Below are 27,693 nucleotides of genomic sequence, written 5' to 3' on the forward strand. Positions count from 1 at the left end.
GAGGGGGCTTTGTCACTCTCTCTGGCGTACTTCCCAAGCAAGGACATCAAAATGGTCTAAGTTGAACCGCGGTGCTAAGAAATCTTGTTGAAATGAGGAAGCTTCGTCACTTGTTTTGACTTACTTCCCAAGCACAGATATCAAATTGGTATAGGTTTAGATCATCGTAAAGAATCTTCCAACCAATCACGAAGCGAGAATTCTGGTAAAACAAAGGTTCATTATTTTCAATTTTTCAATAGTTCAACATCAAGAATCCATACTTTTCTTCTTTTGGGTCAATTCTTACAAGATTTTCCGAACGATTGGTGTAAGAATATTGAACATCAATCGGAAAACCGCTGAGCTATTAGCGCTCAAAACCTTTCATTTTTCGTGATGCTCGCATTTTTCGATTTTTTGGAATGACACCCTATCTCAAAACTTGCCGTAAGACGTAGTCCTACGTCAAAAGGTTTGAAATAATATTTGTCTCTCAAGGCATTTTTATCGACTTTCTCCTAAAAATGTGTGATAAAACTGATTGCTGTTAGTCACCAATTTAAAGCTCTAGTACCGTTCTACAATTCGTTCTTTGTTGTTAAACGTCTATCTCTTTTAGTTTCGTTGCAATTTCATTTTACTCGTATGGCTTTGGGTGTTGAATTAGTATCTGAAAACTGCAAGAATTCATACATCACGCATAGCACACTAGACTACCGCGTGCGATCTTTATAGGTTGAAACTTTAAGACCAGTATCTTTGTTTTATTTAGGATCTATTGTGAAACACCCCCTCTTTCGTTCGGCGTTCGATGGCGTCGGCAAAGCTATGAGGTTGGGGTGGGTCTGTAACGAAACAACAAAGGGATTTCACACCTTTCGCAAAGGCAGCGGCTCGGATCGCAGAACGGGTCAGACTCGCCTTCTCCACCAATAATCCCGTTGGCTCAGGACACCTTGCGATTGACACTGCTCCGGGTCCTGGGTAACGCGGCTCTTTGGCGGTTATCCGTGGCCTTTTCCCTCACGGGTTCTTTTGGGTGGCTGGAATAACGGATGCGGTCAACGACGACCAGTCTAGCACTCGCGGAACCTTTATAGAGAAAACGGACAGATTTATTTCTGTACTTTAGTGTACGTCTTGAGGTCTTGACTCGCTCACAGTCCACTTCAGAAATAAAAGACGAGACGCAGTAAGGATTAATATAAGGTGGGCGATGGTGGAGGTAATCTATACCAGACTGAAAGCGGAGTCTAGGAGGATGGGGCTAAAAATAAATGCGTCGAAGACCAAAAACATGAAAGTAAGAGGCTTAAAGGAAACCAACGCGTGCCTCCCACGGATGGAACCGTAGACGGAGACGATCTAGAAGTGGTAGATGATTTCGTGTATTCAGAATCGCTGGTGACCGCGAAGTGGAAAATCGGACCTACTGTACTCTTCGCAAAACGCTACAATCAAGAAGTACATGCCGCCGTACGTATCTGACAATTTACAAAACCCTTATTAGGCCAGTAGTTCTTTATGGATTTAAAGCGGTGACGTTGCTCATGGAGGACATACGTACCATTGTCGTGCTCGAGCAAAAGGAATTTGAACGAAAGGCGTTGTGGAATATTATTGGCGGAGTACAAACTGAAAGCGGAGAGTAACGGAGGCGTACGAATCACGAGCTACATGCTCTGCTTGGAGAGAAGATTTCCATCGTACATCTGGTGAAAGTCGATAGGCTGCGATAGGTTCCGACGAAATCAGTTCTCTTCAAAAACCCGACCGGCACCAAGAACAGGGGGGCTCAACGTAAAAGATGGTTCGACTAGGCCAAAAGTGATTTGCGACTTCTAAGACGACTGGGAAATTGGCAACGACTGGTCTTAGACCGAGTTGAATGGAGACGACTGCTTGAAACAGCACAAACCACCCCGGCAGGGTTGCCACATGTAATCCGGTGTTTTTTGTTGGAAAAATCTGGCCATCTGTACAGCGTGGAAAGCATCTAACCAGATTTTCCATACTAAATCTAACAGCAACACGCTAAAAGCATAAATAATAAAGTAAAATGAAAGAGCCTACAGTGTTCAAAAAACTAGTAGCCTTGTGTAGTTAATGAAAGCTTTACAAATGTGTGATATCAAAAACAAACCGAGTAACAGCTTTAAAATACAATCTTTCCATATCGACCGAACTGCAAGGACTACATTTAAAATAGAAGAAAGTCGCGTTGCCAAACCTAAACTACCTAAGCACTGATAAAATCGTTATTTTTCTATCATTAATTAGGGCAACACTTTCTACACTCAGTCGTTGATTGGAGAATGGAACATTGAATTTACGACTGGCTCGTAAATCGAGACGATCGTGGCGATTTAATTAGTTTCTGCCGTCTCGGTTTTCGGAGCTCCAGGAACCTATCATTGCTCGGGAGAGAGTGAATTTTTATCGCTCCTTTTACTGCACATCTTAATTACACTGTCTCTGCTTACGATACCGGTATCTTTGCTCCTACGGCTTTCGGGTAAATATAGCTAATCCTTTATTTCCCAATTGCCGCCGGAACCAGCGTCAGCGCCGCGCCAATGCGGATGTTCCCCACAACCAGCTGCCACTGTTTAATTAAAATCTAACTCCTATTCAGCATGCACAAAACTGCAAACTTTCGCTCCATAATATTTGCTACAATTAATGTCGTTCCATCAATATAAACAAAAGAACGAGCTTGGGATAGTTCAATCAATCTGGCTAACGACTGCCCGGTCGTCATGCTATATTAAATGCACGTCTAACTCTGGCTCAAATTCAACCCTGGAAACCGGAAAAAGTTTGACATTGTTAGTCAGCCTTCAATCGCTGGCCAGTTGGACTTGTGTCCGACAAAACAAAGGCATTCCAAACAATTCCTGGTCCAGTCCCCATTCGATACTGTGAACTCTATTCTAAACTCGAACTACAACTGATTTTACATGGTTCCACTGCTCTCTGCGAACGACAGATGAAATCGAATCGATGAATGGTACGAGGGCACCCATTCGGCAGGAGATTATCATTGTGGTGCGGAAAACTCGAAATTCTATTTTTCAATTTTCCCATGGCACTCAATGGTCGTGCATTTAGCTACCGTACCGATTTGGTACGCTGCTGGTAGGTACCATATCCATCATCACACCGATGACCTGCGCCCCGCCGACCACCCATCAAATCTGCCGTCAAAAGCGACGAGTATCTGCCGAGGGGAAAAAACAAACACGGTTAATCCGTGTGTCCTGGGGTGAGATTGGGTACTTGCTCCTTGGGGTAAAAAGGTAACTTTTGGTTTAGAGGTGAGCTAGTCTAATCTAGGGACAGGATAGGGATTATCGAGCTGTACAAGGTTATTGAGAGAAGTGCGAGGGTGGTTATTTAGGCGTATTCTGTAGCATAGACCGTAATTTTCATAATATATATGATATTTTACCGTCGAAGCACATGAAACACGCACTTTGAGTGAAAGTGCCGTTTTTTTCTGCTATCGTGAGATGCAAGAAATTTCCCCCAAACCCATATGCAAACAATTGTAGGTGGCAAATTAAAACGAACAAACGGGTATGCTGTTTTGGCAATATAAAAATATTACGAAATATGTTAATAATTACAATTAAAATGTTACATGTCACCTAGTGAGGACAGTTTGTCCCATTCAGGATACGTAAATAGCATCCCTCGCAACAAGTAACGAGCTTGACATGCTATTGGGATTATTTCCAATCTGTGCAGTCAAACACGAACAATGCTGTTCGTCGATGATTGTTGTAACACAAAAAGCAAAGGAGTTACTGGTCCTTCCCGAAATAGTTCAAATCTGTACCACAGTAAACAAGCTTTGAGAGCAAGGACAAGGAAATGTGAAAAAGTTTGATGGGTACATACTCATTTGTAATCATTTTGTTTCGAATAGAAAAAAGTATTACTCCAAAATTATACCACTGGTTACTAAAGTTTTCGGTACCAGTCTGATAGGAAATGACAAAATGATTTTTCGAATGAAAAATAAAACTACATGTGAGTAAACGGAAGATTTTGACACAGGATTACTTCTTTCGGGGGCAATTTCAAAATTGGGAAGTTTCACCGATTTACATATTGAAGTAAAATTGGGATGAGTAACGTAAAATGGTCAGCTTTTAAACGCTTATGATTCAAAAGATTCCCAGGATGGATTTCGGATGTTAGCACACCATTGGTAGTAGATATTTCTAGCAATTATTCTGCATTCTGTAGGTTCTGAGAAGGTGTTCATTCATTCGGTTAGTGGAAGGATAGAACGGCATGCAGCCGTGGTTTCGGATTCATCGCATGCAGCAGAAAAGGGACGTCGGTATTCGTCAGCCGCCTCTTGTTGACGTCGAAAGAAACATTGTGCCCAACTTTTCAATTTCCCAGCAGTATCGGATCACGAATACCGTTTTTTTGCTGTCGTGCGAACGAACGAAATCGCTGGACGAGGATATGTTAATTCTACAGGGACGTCCGCTGCTGCATTCACGAGCAGCAGCGGAAAAATAAAATGAACCGTTTCGTGACCGGTACATATTTTGTTAAAGAGTATTTTGGTTATGTAGTTGGCAGGGAAACGAAAAAGATGCCAACATCTGAGGATTATATTCACGTAATTCATTTACAGCAAAAATAGGTACGGTCTCAAATGCCTACCTTGGGGAACGTCAAAGGTAATTACTGTACACCGATTCCATCAACCTCTTTCTGCCTCTGAGGTAGTAGCGAAGTCAAGTCATCATTTTTGTCGTGAATACCCAATTGGTGAAATTTGCAGATGGCCATCTCGTAGTTTAAACGGACGAAAGCTGCCGAAAGGTCGCCCAAGTTGACACTTAATAACCTTCTTAAATTGCACAGATGATGAACGATGTAAAAGCGAACAAATTGGCTGTTGACGAGCATTTGGGCATAAATCCAAGCTGGTCAACAGATTAACTTTTCTAGAACGATTAGTTCAAATAAGTTTGAGATAGCACTTAAGGCAGCAATACCGCGGAACTAACAAAAATTCGGTAACTGAACTTCAGTTGCAACCCTTTTTGTGCACAGGGAAAACCAATGAATCCTTCCAGCACTCGGGAAGACTTCCCGTCGTCATAGACCAGGCTTCATTCTCGGTTTTTTGCTCAGTAGATGCTCATTTGACTGCAGTGCCTCAACGAAACAGTATTCGAAAAAGTAGTGTGAAAGGCAATTGTAGAGCTAATTATTATCTATATTATTGTTGAAGAAAGTATAGTTTTATCTTTTGTATTTACGGCGCAATACGATTGGTACCCCGTTGGTAGCCAGATGAGCGGTCTTTTAGTTACCAACGGGGTAGCAGCTCCATTGCGCCGTAAATACAAAAGATAAAACTTTACTTTCTTCAATAATAATGTAGATAATAATTAACTCTACAATTGCCTTTCACACTACTTTTTCGAATACTGTTTCGTTGAGGCACTGCAGTCAAATGAGCATCTACTGAGCAAAAAATTGAAAATGAAGCCTGTCAAAGACATATTGAAACCCTTAGCTAAGGGCAACGCAAGCGTATTTAGACAGTGAGTAATTCTCGCTGAAACGGGGCCACTACTGACACGAGGTCTTCAAATATTGGAACTTTGGCGCTTAATTGGTTGAAAATGGTTAAAAACCACTCGTACTCCAAGGGGCCTAACAGGTTTGCCGGTTTTGGTGGCCATCTTGGATTTTATCAAAAAATCGTCGTTTTTGTCGTGATCCCCTCAACCGATTTTAATTTTAAGGCCATCATCGGAAAGCTGAGAAAAAATGCTACAAGTAACATTCATAAAATTAGGTGTGCAACGAGGTGTGCAATAGCATTAACTAAAAACAATTAATTTTCTGTCGCAAGATATCCCTTATATGAGAGTTGTAAACCTTGAAACAGATGATTAATTGTTTCGTTTATTTAATACCACTACACATCTAATTTGATGAATGTTGCTTATAGCATTTTTCTCAGCTTTCCGATGGTGGCCTTAGAATTGAAATCGGTTGAGGGGATCATGGCAAAAACGGCGATTTTTTGATAAAATCCAACATGGCGGTCAAATCCAAGATGGCCGTCGATTTTTTTTCACTTCGTTTATAAACCCTGTCTCTCCTGGCTAAAAATAACTGATTGTTTTATCCAGTTAATGCCGTTGCACACCTAATTTTATGAATGTTTCTTGTAGCATTTTTTTCTCAGCTTTCCAGCAATGGTGGTCTTAAAATGAAAATCGGCTGGGGGGCTCATGGTGAAAACGGCGATTTTTTGATAAAATCCAATATGGCGACCAAATTGAAGATGGCCGCCAAAAATTTTTTACTCCATTTAAAAGCCCTGTTCTTCTTTACTGAACCGGGCCATTTGTTAGTTGTTTCATGGCAAATTTATGAAATATCACATGATATCGATCTCAATATTTGCTCAAAATTTAACTTTTTTTGAACCTGTTAGGCCCCTTGGCGAAAGAGGGGTTCACTATTTCGAAGTATTTAAAGTGAAATTCGTTTTTTTAACCATTTTTAACCAATTAAGCGCAAAAGTTCCAATATTTGAACACCGTGCCCCGTTTCAGCGAGAATTACTCCAGTGTTTTAGGACTATGGAAGGAAGGCCACCTGAGTGGATGAGGATTCCATATATTTCCCAGCAGGAATTACCACAACTTTGAACAGAGAACTAGAAACAGCAAACCGAGGATCGTTACTTCTGGCTGTTATAATGTCTTAAGCATTGGCAGTCTCATCGGAGAATAGGCTACTAAATGGCACGCGAAGCGAGTCGACAATATCTGCGACTAAGTCCGCTTATCATATTGGAATGCAATCCAGATTCTTTCCGTTGTTCGTTTACAAAGTGTCAAAACTTCTTGGGATTCGCTCTATAATAGCTCTGCAGATGCAAATTATGGGCACGGACATCGTGCGGCACTTTGTGGACGCCGAAAACGCCCATTCCGGTATCTATACAACATCTTGGCACTATTGGACAACAAACAGAGCAACGAAAGGATGCCAGGTTCCGCCACGACCGACGACCCTGAACGACAAGAAGCTCCAAAGGATGCTGAAGAGGAAAACCGAGGGAAAAGTTTCTGCATCGCTGCGTGCGCTTGACCACAGGGAGGTCGGTGCAACCGGCCAAACAGTGAAAAAGTACCGGGTGAACAAGGACATACATGTCAGGAAGCGGCAGTCCCGTTCACTGATCTCTGAGCTGCAGGCTTAAGACGATTTTCCCGGCGAATCGCGTCGTTGCGGTGGTGATGGACGACGAGACCTATCTCATCCTGGTTGGCAACGATTGGCAGGGTACTATTTTACTTTCCCCACGAAGGAAGTAAGCTCCGAGGTGAAGTTCATTGCCCTAAGAAGGTGCTGCTGTGGCTGACAATCAACGAGAAGGGGCTGTCAAAGCCGCTCTTCTTTTGCTCCGGCCTGGCCATGAAGGGGAAAATTTATAGTACGAAGTATCTGCCGAAAGTTGCGTCGTTTATCAAGAAATACCATAAAGGCGAAGACGCGGTGTTCTGGCCGGATTTGTCATCGGCCCACTGCTCGAAGCGATCGTTGGAGAAGATGGAGCGGCTGAATATCGATGTGGTACTCAAGTCGGCGACCCCGCTCAACGTCCCCCAGCTGCGTCCTATTGAGAATTTCTGGGCACACCTGAAGCGTAAGATCTACTCCAACAATTTTGTCGCGAAAACTGAAGAGGCATTGATAAATAAAACGAAGAAATAACTCAAAAACATGCCTACACGCACGTTTTCGTCCGCCATGGCGAATGTTCCGGTTAACTGTGGGAAGGCCGCTCGCAAGGGCGTAGAATTTTTTCGCAAGTAGGGTAAATTGCCAATTGTTGCACAGCTAAGCACTCGTCTACAGCAATTTGATGATTTTGAACAAATGAAAGCAAATTTTATTTGGCAAAACCGCTTACTATGCAGTTAAACTAATATAAACTAGGTTCCCATAGCCATCTGTGTGGAATTCCATACAAAAATCGCATAAAATGCGTTGTTTGCATAGCAACTGTGCACCCAATTATTGCACACCAAAAAAAACCTTCAAATTTTATTATTGCACATCTTACGCTCAATGGATCATTGGAAAAGCTAAAAAATTTCACAGATGGCTCCAGCATAGACATGTTCTGTCAAACACACCCGACGAACGTCTATGACCGACTGTCAAACTGCCTTGCAATCTGATTGGTCCACCTAAAAAGACCCGTTCAGATTAACCGTTATCAACCGCTAACAACAACGGAATGGCAAGAAATTATGACTGTATCAGTCTTAAAGTTTACTCTAAATATGCCACGTGGGGCTTTAGTGTCCATCTAGCGGTAAGCATGAGCAAAAGCTACCTACAACTCATCATTTTTCGTCATGTAAAGTTGTTTTATTTATGGACAAAGCCACTTACATATACATACTTTAGGATTACCTTAGTAACCATCAAAAACTGGAAACCTCTCCGTAAACGGTGAAAACGGGAAAAATCGCGATACGGAAAACTACGGCTTCTACCGCTTGCGTTGATAAACAAAAAGCAACACCGAACACCGAACCGAACAGAAGCGAACTGTCAAAAAAGAGTAGCAGAAATACAGGGGTTAGGACAAGTAAAACAGGTGTGCAATAAAATTGGAAGGAGTTTCGTTAGTTGTTCCAATTTTTGAACTTACGAATTTATCGGCAATTTGCGTTAGAAAGCCTCAATTTTATTCATTTATTGAGTATAGTAAGTTTCTATCAATGCTACGAAACCCATAGAACATGTTTATTTGCCTCTAACGTTTGATAAAAGCTTATTTTCTAAATCAACTTCTTAATAATGTTGACAAGAAAATCGTTTGGTGAAAGCAAAATTGGGACACATGCAAGAAAATTTGTTCTTACGCTTAAAAATCACACTGATTTACTAAGAAAATAGTTACATTCTGATGGATAATAAAATTATCTAGCCGATGTTGTCAAATTATATTTGACATAATAAACCTCCGTGAAAAGGTGCAAACACTACAAAGTGTGCAATAATTGGGTGGTGTGCAATAATTGGCAAATTACCCTAAACCAATATTATTGCCTTCAGTGGGAAATTTATTAAACTCAATTAGCTTAGTTTTTTTTATTACCATCTGAAAAAGTCAATTTTTTTTAATGCATACGTTAAATAAACTATTATTGAGGCGCTTGTACACTGAGAAAATTTTTCGTATAGTTTCTATATGTCCCACATATAGATTTTTGCAATGTGCCCAGTAAATGTTCTTTATGTGCCAAACAGTTATCATTTATGTGCAAGCGAAAAATTAGCACATACTATTCATTAGCGCATAATTTTTATGTGTATTTCTGGAAGGATTGTGTTTATATGCGGCTCATGATAATCATTTGGAATTTCATATGGAAATTTACTATTAGTTATGTGCAGAATATTTTGAGTGTAGTTGGAGTTAGCGTGTGCATAGTCAACGTTTGTACGGTCCGTGCGATATTTGCCCAGTATTTCCTAAGGGCAGCCCGTTTTGGTCGTTTCAGGTTCAGGTTAAATTCAGCGTTAGACCATGCGGGCTAAACAGGTTTGTCCGACCCTGAGCGACCATCCATGTATTTTGCAAATAACCTTCATTAAAAGGACTAGTATGATAGATACGATTTCATTCCCAACCAAAAACTAAATTTATGTCTGTTTATCTGGGATCCCGTGCTACCATGGATTAGGTTTTCACACTCCGACAAACTTTCTAGAAACGTCGGAAGTACAACGTGGTTACTTACTTACATATGTGTTCACATCCGCGGGTTCGGCACAACAAAGGGGTGTAATTAAAGAACTTCACTGACGACGGTTACCCACCATTGCAATGGATTGATTGCTTCTACCAGTCATAAGAACAGATTCTCGTCTACAGCCCGGATGTCGTTGGCTAAGCTGCGTCACCATGAGCCTCGGGGGAGTACCACGTGCCCACGCATTACATGTTCGTAGATTTCAAGGCAGCATACGATACAGTCGAGCGTTAATAACTATTGCAGCTAATGGGCGACAACGGTTATCCGGGTTATCAAAGCTGCCCTGGAGTAAGTGTTTTGCTACGTGCGTGTTTCGAGGGAACTCTCGAGCTCTTTTGAATCACGCAGAGAGTTGCGGCAAGAGGATGGACTGTACTGTATGTTATTTAGCAACGCTATTAAAGGGAACGACCTTCAAAAGTAACCAATTCCTAGCCTTCGTAGACGACCTTGGCATCCTAAAAAACGGAGGCTAGGAAGAGGACTGAAACTGTGCTTACGAAAGTCTTACGTGCACTTGCCATATTTGGACGAAGGATCGCAAAGATGCTGGACGACTGTACAGTTAAATCTGTTCTCTTGAAGAACCCCACCGGCACCAAGAATAGAGGGGCCCTACGTGCTAGATGGCTCGACCAGGTTGAAGGCCACTTAAGGATGTCAATACGCTCAACAAGAACAAGTTCTTGAGATAGCACGTGCTACCCCGGTTATGTGCCTGTTGTCTGTATACTCTGTTATGTTTGTTTGTCTGTGGAGTCTGTCTGTAGTGTGGTGTTTGTCATGTTCAAACATTTTCTTGTTGTTGAATATGATAAATAGCATTTATCTAGCAAGTAGCCCCATCTGTTATGTGTAAATATTCTGTGAGTGGCCTTAACAAGCGCCACACTTGGAGACACTTCTAACTAACACTAAATTTGAACTGAAGTAAGAATCATAAGAATTTCTTTTTTCTCGAAGCTAAAATCATTTCCAGGAAAATGAGAACCTAATTTGCGAATAATCCATGAATATCCTTACTGGTTCAGATACAGTTCATATCATTATTACAAATTAAATCGCAGTCTGTTCCATCCAAATAAAGCAATTTATTTCCACAAAAGACACTTGCCTGAAACAACTATCCGCAAAGTTGCCTATTTCCGAGAACAGCACTAACCTCCGGCTCCGCCCGGCTGTCTGAATCATTACGAGAATAATCTCCGATTACAGGGCGGTGAAAACCGAATCCTGACGAAGATAAATCGACTTTTAAACGGTTCTCGCTGCGGATAACACCCCTTTCTGCGCCGCAAAGTGATTGTGATTGACTTCGGCTCAATCCTTTAATTTTTTTTTCTTTTCGTACGGCATGTTGGAAAAGCAGTTCCTGGACGGCTTACTTCCCGTTACTGACAACATCTTTGAACTGTTTCCTCTGGTCCTCGTTTTACCGACCGCGCCCGCCGTCTGCGAAAAATGCAAATTCCCCAACAGCCGGGTTGTGTTTTTCGGTTTACAACAAATCTGCTCACGGCTGCTTCGCCCCGTCGGTAACCAACGGGTCCGGGAGGACCTTTGGCCGGTTCGGTGAAGAATGCAAAAAAAGCTTTTAAACATATTGGTAGGATCATTAATCTCTGCGGGATTGATTTGGGTTTCGCTACCCGGCCCGCCCCGGTAGCGAGGCCGAGCTGTTTTGGCAGTAGCTTTCATCGGGGCGATCCGACCGAAGGGAACAGATTATTAGGAAGTTGTTGTTTTATCTTTGGCTGCTTGGTGGAAAGATTTCGCAACAAGCGTTTTACCTACCACCGATGATGGACCGGAAAATAGCTTTTAACGGCATTTCAAAATATGTTGTTCATTCATATCTGTCGTTTTTCAAAAATTGTTTTAACTCTCGACAACAACAAACTTTTCTATTGCGTAATATAAAGTGAAGACTTCTTGAACAAGAATTCTTCTCGAATACGTCACAGATATACTACGTAGAAAGATTACTCAATACTAATGCGTAGATGAATTTCCTTTTACTGCATCCATTTCCTGCTTTATTTACCCTTCCCGACATAATCCGACTATAGTTGAAACGCAGTGCCAACCGAAAACACTTCGCTACAGAAACAAACCGAACGCCAAATGACATTAGAAGCGCAGTTGTTGTTGCCCTAGATTGCCTACCCCAAACTCTGCATAAGAAGGGCTATTAGACGTTTCAGTTTTCAACGACTGCTTTCAAGAAATATGGCCTTGGCTCGGATTGCAAGAGAACAAATCTTGCGCAAAGTGCTGCATAAAAGCTCCTCCAGCGGGGCTGCTGCTGTTGAAGTGCGCAGTAAAGTACAGCATAAAATCCTTCTTTATGGAGTGCATTAATGGTCAGGCGATTCTCGCAAGCATTTATGATAATTTCTTCGCTTGTCCTACATAGGCAAAGGTAGCGCAGATGGTTAAATAGCAACTACAACGCGGCTAAGGGAAATCAGTGGGAAGTCAAAAGAATATCCTTGGCAAAAGTAAATACAATTTTAAGAGCGGTTTTCGTGCGTGTCGTGTTAATTTGTTTGTTGCAACAATATCAGACTGACCTTTGTGGGACATCAAAAGAAACGCTTTTTTACGACTCGTTTTCAAACTTCACGGCAAGTCAAACACCGCAACTCATCTACAAGGACAACAGTTTACGCTGTCGAAGCTAGCAAATTGTCGCTGCTGAAATCTCCCACTGAATTACAGCACGTTCTCAGCATTAGTCTAATCTCATTACCAGGCACGGGTGTGGCTTTCAGACTCGGGCCAACAGCATACAGATGAATACCTACCCTACCAGGCCACTTGTGGAAATCGCGTTTCAGCGTCCTGTGTCACGGTGCTTCAAACTCGTACCTACACCTAGCGAATGCATGCATTATACATAATTTATGTAAATCAGATGAAATTACCTCCTTAAAGCTGGAACCTGCCAAGGCCAGATACGTGTGAAAGGACTCTCTGTTCAGAATGGTCGTCTTCAGTGGAAGATTTTCTTGCAATTTGGATGATGTAAAAAATACCATAATAAATAAACGTCAATAAACGTAAATCTCATTACGTTTTTCGTGTGATATTTTTTGCACTCAATTCAAGTGAAAAACATATTTCATAATAATCCAAAATCTGTATTGTCCAGCCGATGTTTTCATTTTCATGACTATGAATAATTGGAAATGATTAAAAGAATAAATCACATTGATGAAGTTAAGCTCATCATATGGATTGGAACATCAGAACAAGAAAAGGCAAGAAAAAGTGTATGGGACACTTTCAAGTTAGTTATTGTATACAAAATTAATGAATTAAGTATAACTTTATCGCTTCAATCACTGTAAACATCCCGTGTTTAATGATGCGAAACATGCTCTTACCTTAATAAATATGAGGCTATATCAAAGAAAAAACATAATAATACATCCCCTGTCAACCGCAACTCTTACAGTTTGGATTTACTTCTGAGAATTTCACGCAATTTGCGTCTCAGAATTTTGCCACTCGCCGTTTTTGGAATCTCCTCAATTACTCTGACTCCACCGTGGAGTCGCTTCTGAACCGACACCTGGGCGTCCACAAACTGAGCAATGTCTTTCACATTAGCAGCCACTCCTTCGGCTGGCACAACGAAAGCGGTAGCTAACTCACCGTCTCGATCGTCCGGTAGGCCAACCACCGCGGCATCCTTGACCGCCGGGTGGGACAACAATAGAGCCTCCAACTCGGTGGGTGCTACCTGAAATGCTTTGTATTTGATCAATTCCTTCTGCCGGTCAACGATATAGAAATCCTTCCCGTTATCGTAGTATCCTATGTCCCCGGTGCGCAACCAACCCTTGTCATCGATGGCCTTTTCCTGTCCAATGTATCCTTTCATTATGAGACTTCCTTTAAAGCATAGCTCCCCATTTTGGTACGGACCAAGTGTCCGGTCATTATCCGTATCAACCACCTTAACCCACTGCCCCGGACGGACGCGACCCACACTTCCCGGTTTGTTTTCCGCATCCAGCTGAAGCAAAATGGCCAATGTGGTTTCACTCATCCCGTACGCTTGTCGAATCGAAGTCACATTCAGCCGAGCTCGAATCAAATCTTCAACCTCACGGCTCAACGGAGCCGCACCGCAGATGATAGTTTTCACCGAAGAAAGATCAAACTGATCAACCATGGAATGTTTTGCCAAAAATATTGCAATCGGTGGCACCATATTCAGCATGTTCGGTCGATATTGTTGAATGCAGCTCAAATAATTTCGTGAGACAAATTTGGGCAGAAAAACCAATCGCATTCCATTGGCCAACCAGTTCAGCATCGATACTCCCCCAGCTACGTGAAACCATGGAATGACGTCAACTGCTACCATTTCTTCTTGATTGCTTCCAATTGTATCCAAAAATGTTCTAAAAATATCAAAGATTAGTCCGTTTTATTTTCTCTAATAAAAGAGCGATACCGACCGCGTATACGACAATGTCGTCATCATATTCCGTTGAGTAATCTGAACTCCTTTCGGCAGGCCAGTAGTACCTGAAGACATCACAATTAGTGCGACCTGGTTCTTGATGTCCACAGCTTTGGGTACAAAACTATCGGCTTTAAATTTTCTGCTGGAATCCTCCAAGCATTTCTGCAACGTTTGCCCCCTACCGTTATCATCCAGATAGATGAATTTCACCGGTCGACGAATTCGCAGACTAGCTTTCTGCGCTGGCAGATAGGCTCGAGCTGAGGCGAAGATAACTTTCGGTTTCGCCAATCTAAAAGCATGCTCAAACTCACCTGAAAAAAGTAAATAGTACCTACTTATCAGATGAAAAATATTACGTTGTCATTGCTATTACGTTCTGTATAACCGGGATTGAACAGAGCTGCAGTAGCTCCAAGGTAGATCAATGCGAACACCACAACCGGAAACTCAAAACGATTCTCGCTGATCAGGGCAACCACGTCGCTCTCCCGAACACCTTGCTCTTCCAGATAGGCAGCCAAAGCTAACGACTGTTCCAATAGGCCACCGTAGGTTAACTGCAAAGTGCTAATTCCACTGATCAGGGCTACCTTCTCGCGCACCTTGCTGAACTCGCGCACGACCAGTTCTCCCAGCGAGGCACAACCGCGGTTAAAATCCTCGGGCAGAGGACCACCGTAGATTATGTTCGGGTCGTTCAACTCGTCGCCAGACAGTTCCATGCCGCGCTGTGCTCGATAGCTCCGATGTCGTCGCTAGACTGAACAACATACCGCTGCTCCGCCAAGTAGGTCTGATTAGATAGGATGTCGAGATGCTTGCGGTCGTAGAGCTCAGAAAAACGAGTTTTAAAATTTAAACCGTGAGAGAGAAATTCTGATCATCTCGAAAGAAAGAGATTCGAAATTACTTATGTGTGTCGAAAGCATAAACTGAAATCGCCTAAAGGTTTACTATTATGGCGCTTTCATTTTTGGTATAGTGCCTCTGATGTGGTACCTCCAACCCCCGGGCATCTACTACGTTTCCTGAAACCGCCACGAAATGAGGTGGCGCTACAAACGTTTTGCTTTTAATACGCAGCATTCACACGGCAGTGAAGTGATGCGATCAAGCCAACAAAACATAATCACGTAGAAGTAAAGAATTTTACACGAATCTCAATAACAATTCATCGATAGAAATATTTTACTTTCAACTAACAGAAAACGCCTTTTGGACAAGAAATAAATGATAGGGTAGTTGATCCAATAGTTGTGGTAGTACCAATAGTTGCGCTACTATTCATTATTAATGCATATTTTCGTCACCGTAGCATTTTAGATAAAACAATTACATTCATTATATAAAACAGGTTTTTAGAAGTATTGGTAGTTAGACTACACCATTTAAAATTAAAGCATTATTTGCTAAAATGCCAATTTTCCAAAATCTAACGCGCAGTTGGAGCGCACAACTATAGGCGCTCATCTATAGTTTTGCTACGATGTTTTTTCACTTAGCAACCTAGCAATGTATATGAAATAACACAATTAAAGGAACATCAAACATAATTAAGGAAACATTAGCGCAACTGTTGGTACAATATAATTGAATCGGAAAATTCATTTTTTCTTTATAAAGCTTCTCGTACAAAGAAAGCAATTGTCTTGCCTTGTGACAAATACCTTGTATTTGATAAATTTATATCCCACAAGCATTAATTGAAGCATATACCTCAATACACAAGCAAAATGAAGTTATATTGTGCTTAGTGGCGCAACTAATGGATCATCTACCCTAATGCAGTGAAAATCACGTGTGGCGCTGCAGAAATATCGTGTGAATCGTTCTTTTACACGCACACTAGTTATCCGATGCGTATAAAAGTAATCCAGTGATCCAGCTATGTTGGCTTCACCTATTTTGTTCGCAAACGTCAAAGTTGGCATCGGGGTGGGTGCCTCCCAGTTGGCTTCGAGGTATGACGCTGGCCTAATAAGCCAGTCGTTGTATGTTCGAATCTCGACTGGGAGAGGCTGTTAGAGTCAATAGGCTTTTAGAGTCATAGCAACTGGCCCTGCAATTGTACTGCACTCTAACAGCTGGCTGCGAAGTCTGTCGTATAAAAACAGAAGGTCAAATTTCGATAACGGAATGTAGCACCACAGACTAACAGACGTAACACTGAAACCTCATTCCATCGTCAATAAAAACGATCATTTCAAATTTTTGCTTAAGCCAAGACTCAAACAACAGTCGCTGCGCGAGAACGCCGCTCGCCTGCGCTGGCGCTGATGTGAGATATTATACAAGTAAATTTATAGCATTGCTACATTTATAGCAACCTACTCTGCGTAGCGCGAAGACTGCACCGGGTGATGCTAATGTTTTTTCCAAGTTTTAGGGGTGTCAATGAAACGATGTTTTGTTAGAAATTTTTTTCGAGGTGTTACGTCTGTTAGTCTGTGGTAGCACCTAGGCTTTGCTTTGCCTCTGATGTGGTAGAATAATCAGGTTAATTATTTCCGAGCGGCTTAAGAACTCACGAATGATTTCCCGTTCGGTTCGTTCGTTCGGAGAAAATTCCATTCCAATAGCGATCTTCACAGATACCTGTAAGTATTTCGATTACGATTTGTAACCTTTTTCAGTCATTCAGTATGGCATCTCTAACGTAAATCGTAACCAAAATATGCATGTCTGTCAAGATCCCTTTAGGTTATAATACCATTAAATGAAATTTTATCCTAACTTTTCTGGTTTATTTAACCTTAAGGTCGTGTTTCGTGCTTCAAGATGGCGGTGCGCGACGTTATGCATTCGAATGTAAGGTAGGGTATGTTGCTACATCGTCGTAATTGCCTATTCCCGTCCTATCCAACACAAATTATTAAAAATATCAGCATTTTTATGACACACAATGCAAAACTAGGTATTCCCTAATATTTTAGTTAGTTGTCTATCATACGTAATCAATCAAAGTGAGCTGAGATCTATTTAAATGCTTTTTATCATTAAAGAAGTCCTACCAGCCAAATTTCCTACGTTTTTTCGTGCGACGAAGAAGACAATGTCGACTAATCGTGCTAATTTCCGTCATTCATAAATGAAAATAACTCACGCAAGGCATTGTCGTTATTCTACAGCCAGAAAAACTTGCCTGACCTGCAGAAATTTTGTAGAATAACATTTGTCATGCCGTCCTACACAAATACATGCACGTTAGCTTCGTAAACATTGTTGTGATTTTTAGTTCGGATGATGAAAAATTTTGTTGGACGGATTTTAAAACGGTACGACGAATTTTAGCAATAAAGTCAGTTGCGTAATTTCAATATTATGCTTTAATAGTCGCTTTTCAGTGATTTCAAAGTTCACGGATCGGAAGGTAAGTGTGTTTTAGTCAAATCAGTACAAGAACTTTTGGAGTATTCACTAAATCCATCCAGCAAATGATGAAAATTAGAATGGCTTTCCTTATTACGACGGGAATTAGAAAAAGACCCTATTTAATTATTTTATTTGATACATTCATTTGACAATGCCTTAATGAAGGTCACACAAACTCTTACAAAGCATCAGTTCTTGACCATTTTTGAACAAAAGTTCGAGTAGGCTCTCCAAATTCGTGTAGTTCTTCAATCCGAGTGAACATCCGGATGCATGACGTCACTGGTTCGTGGTACCCAAACGTGGTTCGGTGGAATTCCGTGTGCAATAAAGCCGCAGCTCGCAGAGATCTTTGAGATGCTCGGAAATTCACTTTTGAAAGCAGCGTCGGCGAATCAATGTCGTTGTTTAAAATTTTTACTGGAAACGTTGCCTACTGAACTTTTCTGCGCCCTTCTAGTGTGTCCAAACCGAGCAGAAGACAACGTTCACGATAAGGAGGAAGATTCTCTGGGTCTCTCCAGGGCAACTCTCTGAGGGCAATATGGATAAATCGTCTTTGGATGCGTTCGATTCTTAGAATCTAGGTGAGCTGGTGTGGTTGCCAAATCACGCAGGCGTTTTCAAGCAAAGGACGGACTAGTGCACAGTATAAAGATTTCAAGCAGTGAGCGTCCTTAAAATCTCTTCCGATTCTGGAGCTGAATCCTATCTGTCGGGATGCTTTGGAAATAATAGCAGAACGGTGAGCTTTAAACATAAGTTTGGAGTCGAGTAAGATGCCGAGGTCGCTAACTTGCTCTACCCTCCGGAGAGTATTTCCATTTATATTGTAATCAGAGATGATAGGGTTTTGAGTGCGATGAAACGTTATTACCTCACATTTTGCTGTGCTCACTATCAAGTAGTTGATCTTACGCCAATTCACGAAGCCATCTAACAATCTTTGGAGCCAATCTTTGACAGTCGTTGATGGAGCGCGATGAATTTGTCTACCTTGGCTCACTGGTAACGGCGGACAATGATACCAGCCGTGAGACTCGGAGGCGTATTATCAGCGGAAGTCGTGCTTACTATGGGCTCCACAAGCAATTGCGATCGAGCAAACTAAGTCCCCGTACAAAGTGCACCCTGTACAAGACGCTTATTAGACCGGTTGTTCTCTACGGGCATGAAACATGGACAATGCTCGAGGAGGACCTGCGAGTGCTCGGAGTTTTCGAACGACGAGTGCTAAGAACGATCTTCGTCGGCGTACAGGAGAACGGAGTATGGAGGCGGAGGATGAACCATGAACTCGCACAGCTCTATGGCGAACCCAGTATCCAGAAGGTGGCTAAAGCTGGACGGATGCGATGGGCAGGGCATGTTGCAAGAATGCCGGACAACTACCCTGCAAAGATGGTGTTCGCCTCAAATCCGGTAGGAACAAGACGACCAGGAGCGCAGCGAGCAAGATGGTTAGACCAGGTGGAGCTAGATCTGACGGAGAGTACTCGGTGTCCGAGGAATTGGAGAGCGGTAGCCCTAAACCGAGTTACATGGAGAAATTTTGTTCAACAGGCTTTGTCTTAGGACGGCAAGCCACCTAAGTAAGTAAGTAGTGATGGAGCGCACGGTAAGAAACAGTTTAAGATCGTCAGCGTAGATAAGTGCGCATCTGGTTTCTGGTAGCATAAATACATCGTTAAAAACAATATGAACAGCAAGGGCCCCCTATTGCTTCCTTGAGGAATACCAGACTTATTTGTTAACACAGATGAAACAGTAGATTCTACCTTGACTTGCAAGACTCTATCGCGTAAATATGATTCAAGCCAAGCCAATAGCTGCTCTGAGGCTCCCAAACGATGCAATTTTCGTAGAAAGATGCGATGATCGATCCGGTCGAATGCAGCTTTTATGTCAGTGTAAACTGCGTCGACTTGTGCTTTTTCTTCAAGTTGCGTGATGCATAAAGAGGTAAAGTCGAGTAGGTTGGTGGAAACCGATCGGCCAGGCATGAACCCGTACTGGTGGGCTGATATATAATTTTTGGTACGGTTAAGCATGGCAGCGCCCACAATAATTTCAAAAAGTTTGGAAGCTGCAGACAAGCGGGTAATTCCTCTGTAGTTCCTAACATTCCGACGATCACCACTCTTATGAACGGGAAACATAAAGGATCGTTTCCAAATACTAGGAAATTTCCCTTGTGCAAAAGACTTGTTGAAAAAACAACAAAGCATTTCGCAGGAGTCTGTAGTGGAGCACGATTCTGAGCCATCAAGATATACGTTGGCGGGAATAGAATTGCATTTGCGTTTCGAGTTTACAAAAGTCCAAAAATCTTTCGGGTTTCTTCGCAGGTTAGTTGGCACACGGAGTACGTATGAGTTATACAGGGAGGCGTTAAGCTGACGATACTCGTCACTGGTACGTTTATATTCACGTTTTAATTCTGCGGATTTACGGCGTCGGTCTTTACGTAAACAAGTATTGCGCGAACGTTTTAAGGCTCGTAAACGATTAGTACTCCAGGGCGGTGTGGAACGTTGCTTAACACAAGGCAAATTTGATTGAAGTCACCGGTTAATAGTGTTACAGAATAAATTGGCCATGTCATCCACTTCGCTCATTTCAAGAAGATTCTCCCAGTCATAGTTAAGTAAATGTTCACAGAGCAGGCCAAAATCTATTTTGCGGTAGTTTAATTTTCGTCGTACATTTTCTGAAGGTGTATGATTCTCGGAGTGGTCATTTAAAGTGGGTAACGAAATCAACAATGGGGGTGATGAGAATCAACAGGAAGTAATGGTGCAACGCACTCGTCAACGGATACAACGTGGTCAGTAGAATAAAAAACTAAATCAAGCACCCTTCGGAGATGATTACGTTTCAAGTTGGCTTGTTGGAGGTTGAAGAAATCCATTCCGTCAACTAAAACCGCACTCGCAGTGGGAAGCTGCGATGTAGTAGTGTGATTTATCATGTCGTCATTGTAATCCCAAACAATGCGTGGTTGATCATAATCACCGCAAATGAGTATAGCATCAATTGAGGGTTTTTTTCGCACAATTTACGAACAGAAGAAACGTGCGATTCATTAACTACAGGATCCTGACTTTTGTCAGGGGGAATGTACACGGCACCAAATAAAGTTTTCAACCCATGAATATTCGCGGTAATACAGACTTGCTCTAACCTACTTGCTTGTGCTGACGTGAGGGCAACGCAAGGGTACTGCCGGGCGACAGCGATCAATACACCTCCAAAGCTCCGCTTATCACTATTACGGGACGAACGGTCGCAGCGAAAAATGTTGAACCTTTCGCCGAACAGCTGCACAGAATTAATGGAGTCGTTGAGTCCGGTTTCCGTCAATATGATGACATCAAAACAGCAATCACGAGAAGCCAAGAAGATATCGTCCACTTTCGTCATACGAACATCGTCATATTTCGGCATACGAACATTAGGCACAATTTACAAAACTTCGTTTTTCTATAAATATGCACTTGAGCGAGTTATCGCTCCAGCACAGTACAATGAGAATCAGAGCGCCCATTTAACATAAATTCTTTTCGCATAATGTTGTTTGTCATAACGTCGTTTGCCGTAAAAACATTGGCATAAACATAAGGGACCATCTGGAAGAAAAACAATTGGCACAACGACCTTTTGGCATAATTTCGTAAAAAATATTTTGTGAACTTTCATAGATGACTCAGGACGTGACGACAGCAGGCCGCGAGTGTTGCTAGCGACCCGCTGTCAGAAGTACCGACCAATCACACTTGTCAAAATTTATTCACTTTTCTAGGGCTGCCGAAATTTGTTAGTTTTGCCTAGCCCTCGCATCAACTTACCGGGCTAACGTCGAATGGCCGAATAACAATAGACGAAATCCAAATGGCCGAAATTGTATTTGGCCGTATCACGAAAGGGTGAACCCCTGTTTGGTTGACTCACAAACTACCGACCTACGAAAAGCAAAATCTTGGCTGAAACTCGCCGAAAGCTATTTTCTCGAATAATACTGATAAAAATAATATTTTTAAGGTCAAGCTGGTGAAGCAATCATCAAAATAATTAATAGATATATTCGTACGATTCAGAAGTCGGCGAGTGTTCGCCGGTGACCCGCCACCGGAAGTGCCGGCCACTGCGGAGGGGCAGCCCCCTGCAGAAATACCTGCATTTACTGCAGAAATGCAAGCATTTTCCTAGGTTTATTGAGTCCGAACAAGCGGCAGCGAGTAAGCACAGTATATACCCAACATTAAAACTACTATGCCCCTTGTTATTGCGTTCAATTAGGTTTCGGCCACTCGTGATAAGGCTATTCGTAGGGAATCCGACTCAACCTATATGCAACGCTGAGTCAATTGTATTTTTTGCAAGCTAAAGGTAGACTGCCTACCGTCCATTATGCCTACCATGCATTATACCTTCCGCACATTATACCTGATCACCTGAGATTCGGAGGCGTATTATCAGCGGAAGTCGTGCTTACTATGGGCTCCACAAGCAATTGCGGTCGAGCAGACTAAGTCCCCGTACAAAGTGCACCCTGTACAAGACGCTTATTAGACCGGTTGTTCTCTACGGGCATGAAACATGGACAATGCTCGAGGAGGACCTGCTCGGAGTTTTCGAACGACGAGTGCTAAGAACGATCTTAGGCGGCGTACAGGAGAATGGAGTATGGCGGCGGAGGATGAATCATGAACCCGCACAGCTCTATGGCGAACCCAGTATCCAGAAGGTAGCTAAAGCTGAACGGATACGCAGGGCAGGGCATGTTGCAAGAATGCCGGACAACTACCCTGCAAAGATGGTGTTCGCCTCAAATCCGGTAGGAACAAGACGACCAGGAGCGCAGCGACCAAGATGGTTAGACCAGATGAAGCGAGATCTGGCGGAGAGTACTCGGTGTCCGAGGAATTGGAGAGCGGTAGCCCTCAACCGAGTTACATGGAGAAACTTTGTTCAACAGGCTTTGTCTTAGAACGGCAAGCCACCTAAGTAAGTAAGTAAGTAAGTAAGTACATTATACCTATCGTTCTGGGAACGTTCCGAATACATCCAGGAAAACGGCCAGTTTCTAACTTAAACCAAACCCCAGGATGCGACCCCGCTATTAACTCAAAATAACAAATCTATATATATATAAAAATGAAATGCTGTTCGTGTGTCCGGTATAGACTCGCAAACCGCTCGACGAATTTTGATGAAACTTGGCATACAGATTGCTTATGATGTGTGGATGGTTCTTAGTCTGGTTTGGAACAATTCTTGCAAGTGGCTGTTTTCGAAAATGTCAAAATGTTGCATACGGAACAAACTGAATTTCAACTGCATACAAGCACTACTGTCGAACAAGCGAAAACATCTAAGTAAGCACGTGTCTACTTCGATTCATGTTGATGTCGGCGAAGTGGATTGAAACGACAATGTATTTAAAAATCACATTCTTTTCATAGTTAATAGAAACAGAAAACATGTAATTCAAAAATATGCATTAAAAACTGGTTTCGATATAACAGGTACACCCAAATTTACGGTTGCGAGACAAATGAGTAACATCTAGCTACGCAGAAGTACAACACTCTCGATTATATTGTGAATTCGTTTAACGAGTTATAACTCAAACTGTACAGGAGGGTATTTTCAGCAGGTTTCTAAATTCAGCCTATTTGCCTTTTCTATTGCCAATAAAAATACTTTGCCGACATACAATTTTAATATGTTATAATTATTTTCTCAAGACTGCAAGTAATCCACTATTTTTATTCAAAGAACGTCAAAACCATCTTTTCTTCCACCAGAACTAGGCCAAAGGCCGAAAAAATAGATGCCATCGCTTAATGGGCTGAAAGTACCCTCCCGTGCTCTATATACAATTAGAACTTTCGAAAAGCTCAAGTATACAAACTGAAAATTTCAACCTAATTCGTTAAATATTTGCGAACCCACATGCATATTTGTAACGATGTGTCAGAGCGGTTGAAGAAGGAACGCGAAACTTTTACAAAACTGTTTTTTTAAAGTCGGCGAGAAAGATTTTTCGAAATCGGATGAATTCACTTCAAATTTTAGTACAAACTCCTTAGGAATATTTTCTAGAAATTTATCTAAAGTTTTTCCTCACCGATAAATATTTTCCTTTTTATAGACATTTTAATTCACGTCGAAAATCTACTTTTTGTATTTGAGAAGCTACTATTTTATCAAAAATTATTATTTCGCTAAGCCCTTCGATCAATTACAAAATTTTGTATTTTGAGATTACTACAAGTCTATGATTTCTGACCAGTTTTCAACTGATTTCAAACGAACTGCTCTGATATTTTCTTGCGTTTTTGCATGTCTTATCGATTTAAGAGTTAGTAATAAAACTCAAATTGTTATCAGATTTAGAAAGTTGAGGCATAATTTAGAAATATCTTGGTTTGTCAAAAAGACAGCTCTTTTTTGCATTATTACGATTGAGCAAATCTTCAGCATTACACATCTACCCCTTTTAAATGGCGTAGCAACGCGCGCCGGGTCCTCTAGTTACAAATAAAAGGAAGACATTTTTTGATTGCTCTGAAATATTATACAAATTTATCAGTTTGTATATTTTTCGCCTAAAAAAATTACTATAAAAGGATGATAACTTTATCTGCAAATGAAAATGTTTGTTCGCGAAAAACTCGATTTTTTTATTGGATACTTATCAACCCGTCATTTTTATGGTAGAATCTCTGAAAACCATGAAAGTTATGGTGGACAACAATAAGTTTGATAGTTTGGTTATCTTTTCGGACGATAAACGGACGGTTTGAGGTATGAATCAATGATTCTACTACCACCGTAAATTATTACCGAACAAAGCTAAACACTAACAATTACTTTATTCAACTACGGAGCGATCGTCGTATCAACATCAACTGTAGCGTCGATATCAATTCGTTAACTAATACTGATCCAATTTTTATCACGAGCCACCAAGTTCATACGAGCGAACTGACGCACGCAATACCTTTTCCTTTCACGATGACAAAAAGTACATATTATTTTGTGTTCGCGGTCGCGGCGGTTCAGTGGAGTGTTTATGTCATAACCGTTCAGTAATCGATTGTAGCTGCACTCGCTGGGAAACGTTTTCTATTTTTCCACTCTTGGGGATAAAAACAAATCGCCAAACATGGTCCAAGAAGATGAGCAGTACATTCTATACGGAGGCCCCGATCCGGTGGATTTGTTGCAGGATGGATCACTTGGTGAAATGATGGTGAATGAATTTCTGGCAAGACCGCAAAATATCGCACTGGTAACATGAGTAACTAGACGACAGTACCTCGCACTGTTATTTATAGCTAACCATTTTCTATGTCAGATTGACCCCGTAACGGAGGTGCAGTTAACCTATCAACAGATGCATGACCAATCGTCGAAGGTTGCAGCCGGTTTAATGCGACTAGGAGTTCAAAAAACAGACCGCGTTGCGATCATCAGCGACAATTGTCTGGAGTTTTGTGTTGCAAAAACTGGTTCAATATTGGCTGCCATTCCGGTTGCCCTTTTGAACCCAGCCTACGTGGAAGGTGAGTATTGCTTTTGGTGACATTTTCTTATCGCTTGCGATAACAAATAAAACCTATCGATTACTGTTATCTACGTGCACTCCACAGCTGAGCTCGAGCATGCGATCAATCTTTCTAAGCCAAAGGTTGTTTTCGTTTCTTCCAATGTACTGGAGAAGATGGTTATGACGTTCAGAAAGTTGAAACTACCGGCGAAAATGATAGTTTTCGGAGATCATCCGAAAGTCTCCAGCTTCCCCGAGGTGATGACATTCTCTCAGATGATGAATGCAGAGTCTTCACCTGCCAAGTTTACTTCCGCAAAAGTTGACACCAAATCGCATGTGGCCATCATTGTTTTGTCTTCCGGTACAACTGGCCTTCCGAAAGGCGTCGAACTTACACACCTCAATATAATGACTACCGTAGCACACTCGAAGGAAACCCGTAAAATGATCGATGAATTACCGGACCAACTGATGGCTCTCGCAGTTACCCCGCTGTTCCATGCGATGGCAGCTGTCAGTATGATAAACATGCTCACCAACGACTGCTGCTGCGTTGTAATGACCAAGTTCGACGTTCATTTGTTTTTAAACAGCATTCAAAAGTACAAAGTAAATTTAATGACCGTACCACCTCCGGTGTTGGTGTTCCTTGCAAAACATCCCATTGTAGACAACTACGATCTGTCCTCTCTGATGACACTGATATGTGGTGCTGCGCCACTGAGCAAAGAAATCGAAGATCAAGTGCGGGAACGGATTGGAGTAGCCTTTATTCGGCAGGGATACGGTATGAGTGAAACAACGCTGGGGGTGTTGATGCAGACCGGATTCGAAAACAAGGCGGGATGTGTGGGTCAAATTCGAATGGGCCAGTGGGTCAAGGTGATTGATCCGGAAACGGGCAAAATTCTAGGACCCAATCAACGTGGAGAGCTATGCTTCAAGGGATCGCTGATGATGAAAGGCTATGTCGGAGAACCAGACGTCCTGGATGAGGATGGTTGGTTGCATACAGGAGACGTCGGGTATTTCGACGAGGAGCATGATTTCTTCATCGTCGATCGGTTGAAAGAACTCATCAAGTACAAAGGATTTCAGGTTCCTCCGGCCGAACTGGAGGCCATCCTGCTGAAGCACCCCAAGGTGCAGGATGCCGCTGTTATAGGAGTACCGGATGAACGTGCGGGTGAACTGGCGACGGCGTTTGTCGTGAAGGAAGCGGGCGAAGAAGTGAGTGCTGATGAAATCGTTGATTACGTAACTAGTCAGGTGTCGCCACAAAAGCGTTTGTATGGTGGAGTTCGGTTCATCGATGAAATCCCCAGGACAATCAGTGGCAAGATATTACGCCGACAGCTTCGGGAGATTATTCAGAGTACCAGGTCGAAGCTGTAATCGGTGGGATAGAAGGTTTTATCATCGAGTAATATGCGGTTAGTTAGTTAAATGGGTGACAAGAAAATAAATTATTATTATTTCTTATAAGGCTTGATATCTTTGTTACAGTTTTGAGAACATTTTATCGTTGCACATCGATTTCACAAATCTTTACAAGTTAATGGTTAATTTTTCAACCATAATCCTTGAGGATATCTTCAGCGATACTTAACTTGATAGATAAGTGCAAAATCAAAATAGCACATTATCATCGTATATGATAACCCCCTCAACAGTTTCATTAGCAGCTCAAATGTGTGCACAGCACAGATGAAAAAGCAAGTGAATTTGATATTTATAGTCAAGATAAATTTTTTTGAAGGTTTATACAATTTATTTTCTCCAAGCGTTATTTAGCTAAAAGCTTTGCATTTGGCACAGAAATAGGTTTTAATTTTTAAATACACACAGGAAAACAGCAGCTTGAAAAAACATTAAATTTTAATTTCACCGAATATTGAAACGGATTTTCGACAGTATTAAACCAACAGAAAAACTCAACAAATAGGTATGTCTCATTCAATCTAATAGCTACGGGATTTTGTTTTTCTCTCTACGTAAGATAAACATTCCACTTCAGCAGTACGACGAGAGCTCCGATCCTGCAGCCGTGGTAACAATAAGGAACCCTTTGTTGACAAAACATGTACCTTGATCTCGAGAGTTCACATCTTAATTCCAGTCACGTACCGGCTGATGATACAGCAGTTAAGGCATTTTTCCTACCCAACCACCCCCACCAGTTCATACGAGGAGAAATCAAGAGTGCTCCATGGCTTGTGAACACCTTGTCAACTTACCCATCTAACACCTTCCCTCTATACAAAGTACTAAGTACCGGAAAAGCTTTTCGGTGCCTATTTCTTACGTTTACCAGCCATTCAGTTAGGTCGTCAGTATGCAAAATGTTTGCACTCATATACATACGCATATCTTTGCCGTGGTGAGAAGATTTTGCAACTCGTCCTGCCACCAAGTAATACTGGCACTATTTTAAGCGCCATTAGATGCGTTCAGAACTTATT

The 27,693-nt window shown here is 41.9% G+C and overlaps 2 protein-coding genes across 2 annotated transcripts; one reads left to right on the plus strand and one right to left on the minus strand.

The window, feature by feature from the left end:
- Positions 1 to 13,214: 13,214 nt before the first annotated feature.
- On the minus strand, positions 13,215 to 15,020 carry LOC128745502 (luciferin 4-monooxygenase-like). The gene is made up of 3 exons (XM_053842576.1): positions 14,672 to 15,020; positions 14,288 to 14,609; positions 13,215 to 14,230 (listed from the first exon to the last, which is right to left on the minus strand). The coding sequence occupies exons 1-3, from the start codon at positions 15,018 to 15,020 to the stop codon at positions 13,270 to 13,272; spliced, it is 1,632 nt and encodes a 543-aa protein (XP_053698551.1). The 3' UTR covers positions 13,215 to 13,269.
- A 9,814-nt stretch (positions 15,021 to 24,834) lies between these two features.
- On the plus strand, positions 24,835 to 26,626 carry LOC128745297 (uncharacterized). Its single transcript, XM_053842332.1, has 3 exons — positions 24,835 to 24,970; positions 25,037 to 25,244; positions 25,332 to 26,626. Exons 1-3 carry the CDS (start codon positions 24,845 to 24,847, stop codon positions 26,624 to 26,626), a joined length of 1,629 nt encoding a protein of 542 aa, XP_053698307.1. The 5' UTR covers positions 24,835 to 24,844.
- The last annotated feature ends 1,067 nt before the right edge of the window (positions 26,627 to 27,693 follow it).

The sequence above is a fragment of the Sabethes cyaneus genome, chromosome 1 (assembly GCF_943734655.1).
Source record: "Sabethes cyaneus chromosome 1, idSabCyanKW18_F2, whole genome shotgun sequence".
NCBI lineage: Eukaryota > Metazoa > Arthropoda > Insecta > Diptera > Culicidae > Sabethes > Sabethes cyaneus.

Bases quoted from the DNA above. Each gene is read 5' to 3' on its own strand.
- LOC128745502 (XM_053842576.1), bottom strand. From the start codon at position 15,020: ATGGAACTGTCTGGCGACGAGTTGAACGACCCGAACATAATCTACGGT. The intron at 14,610-14,671 runs GTAATAGCAATG...TACTTTTTTCAG, and splicing joins CAATCCCGGTTATACAGAAC to GTGAGTTTGAGCATGCTTTT. The intron at 14,231-14,287 runs GTCGGTATCGCT...TGATATTTTTAG, and splicing joins ACGACATTGTCGTATACGCG to AACATTTTTGGATACAATTG.
- LOC128745297 (XM_053842332.1), top strand. From the start codon at position 24,845: ATGGTCCAAGAAGATGAGCAGTACATTCTATACGGAGGCCCCGATCCG. The intron at 24,971-25,036 runs GTAACATGAGTA...TTTCTATGTCAG, and splicing joins GACCGCAAAATATCGCACTG to ATTGACCCCGTAACGGAGGT. The intron at 25,245-25,331 runs GTGAGTATTGCT...TGCACTCCACAG, and splicing joins GAACCCAGCCTACGTGGAAG to CTGAGCTCGAGCATGCGATC.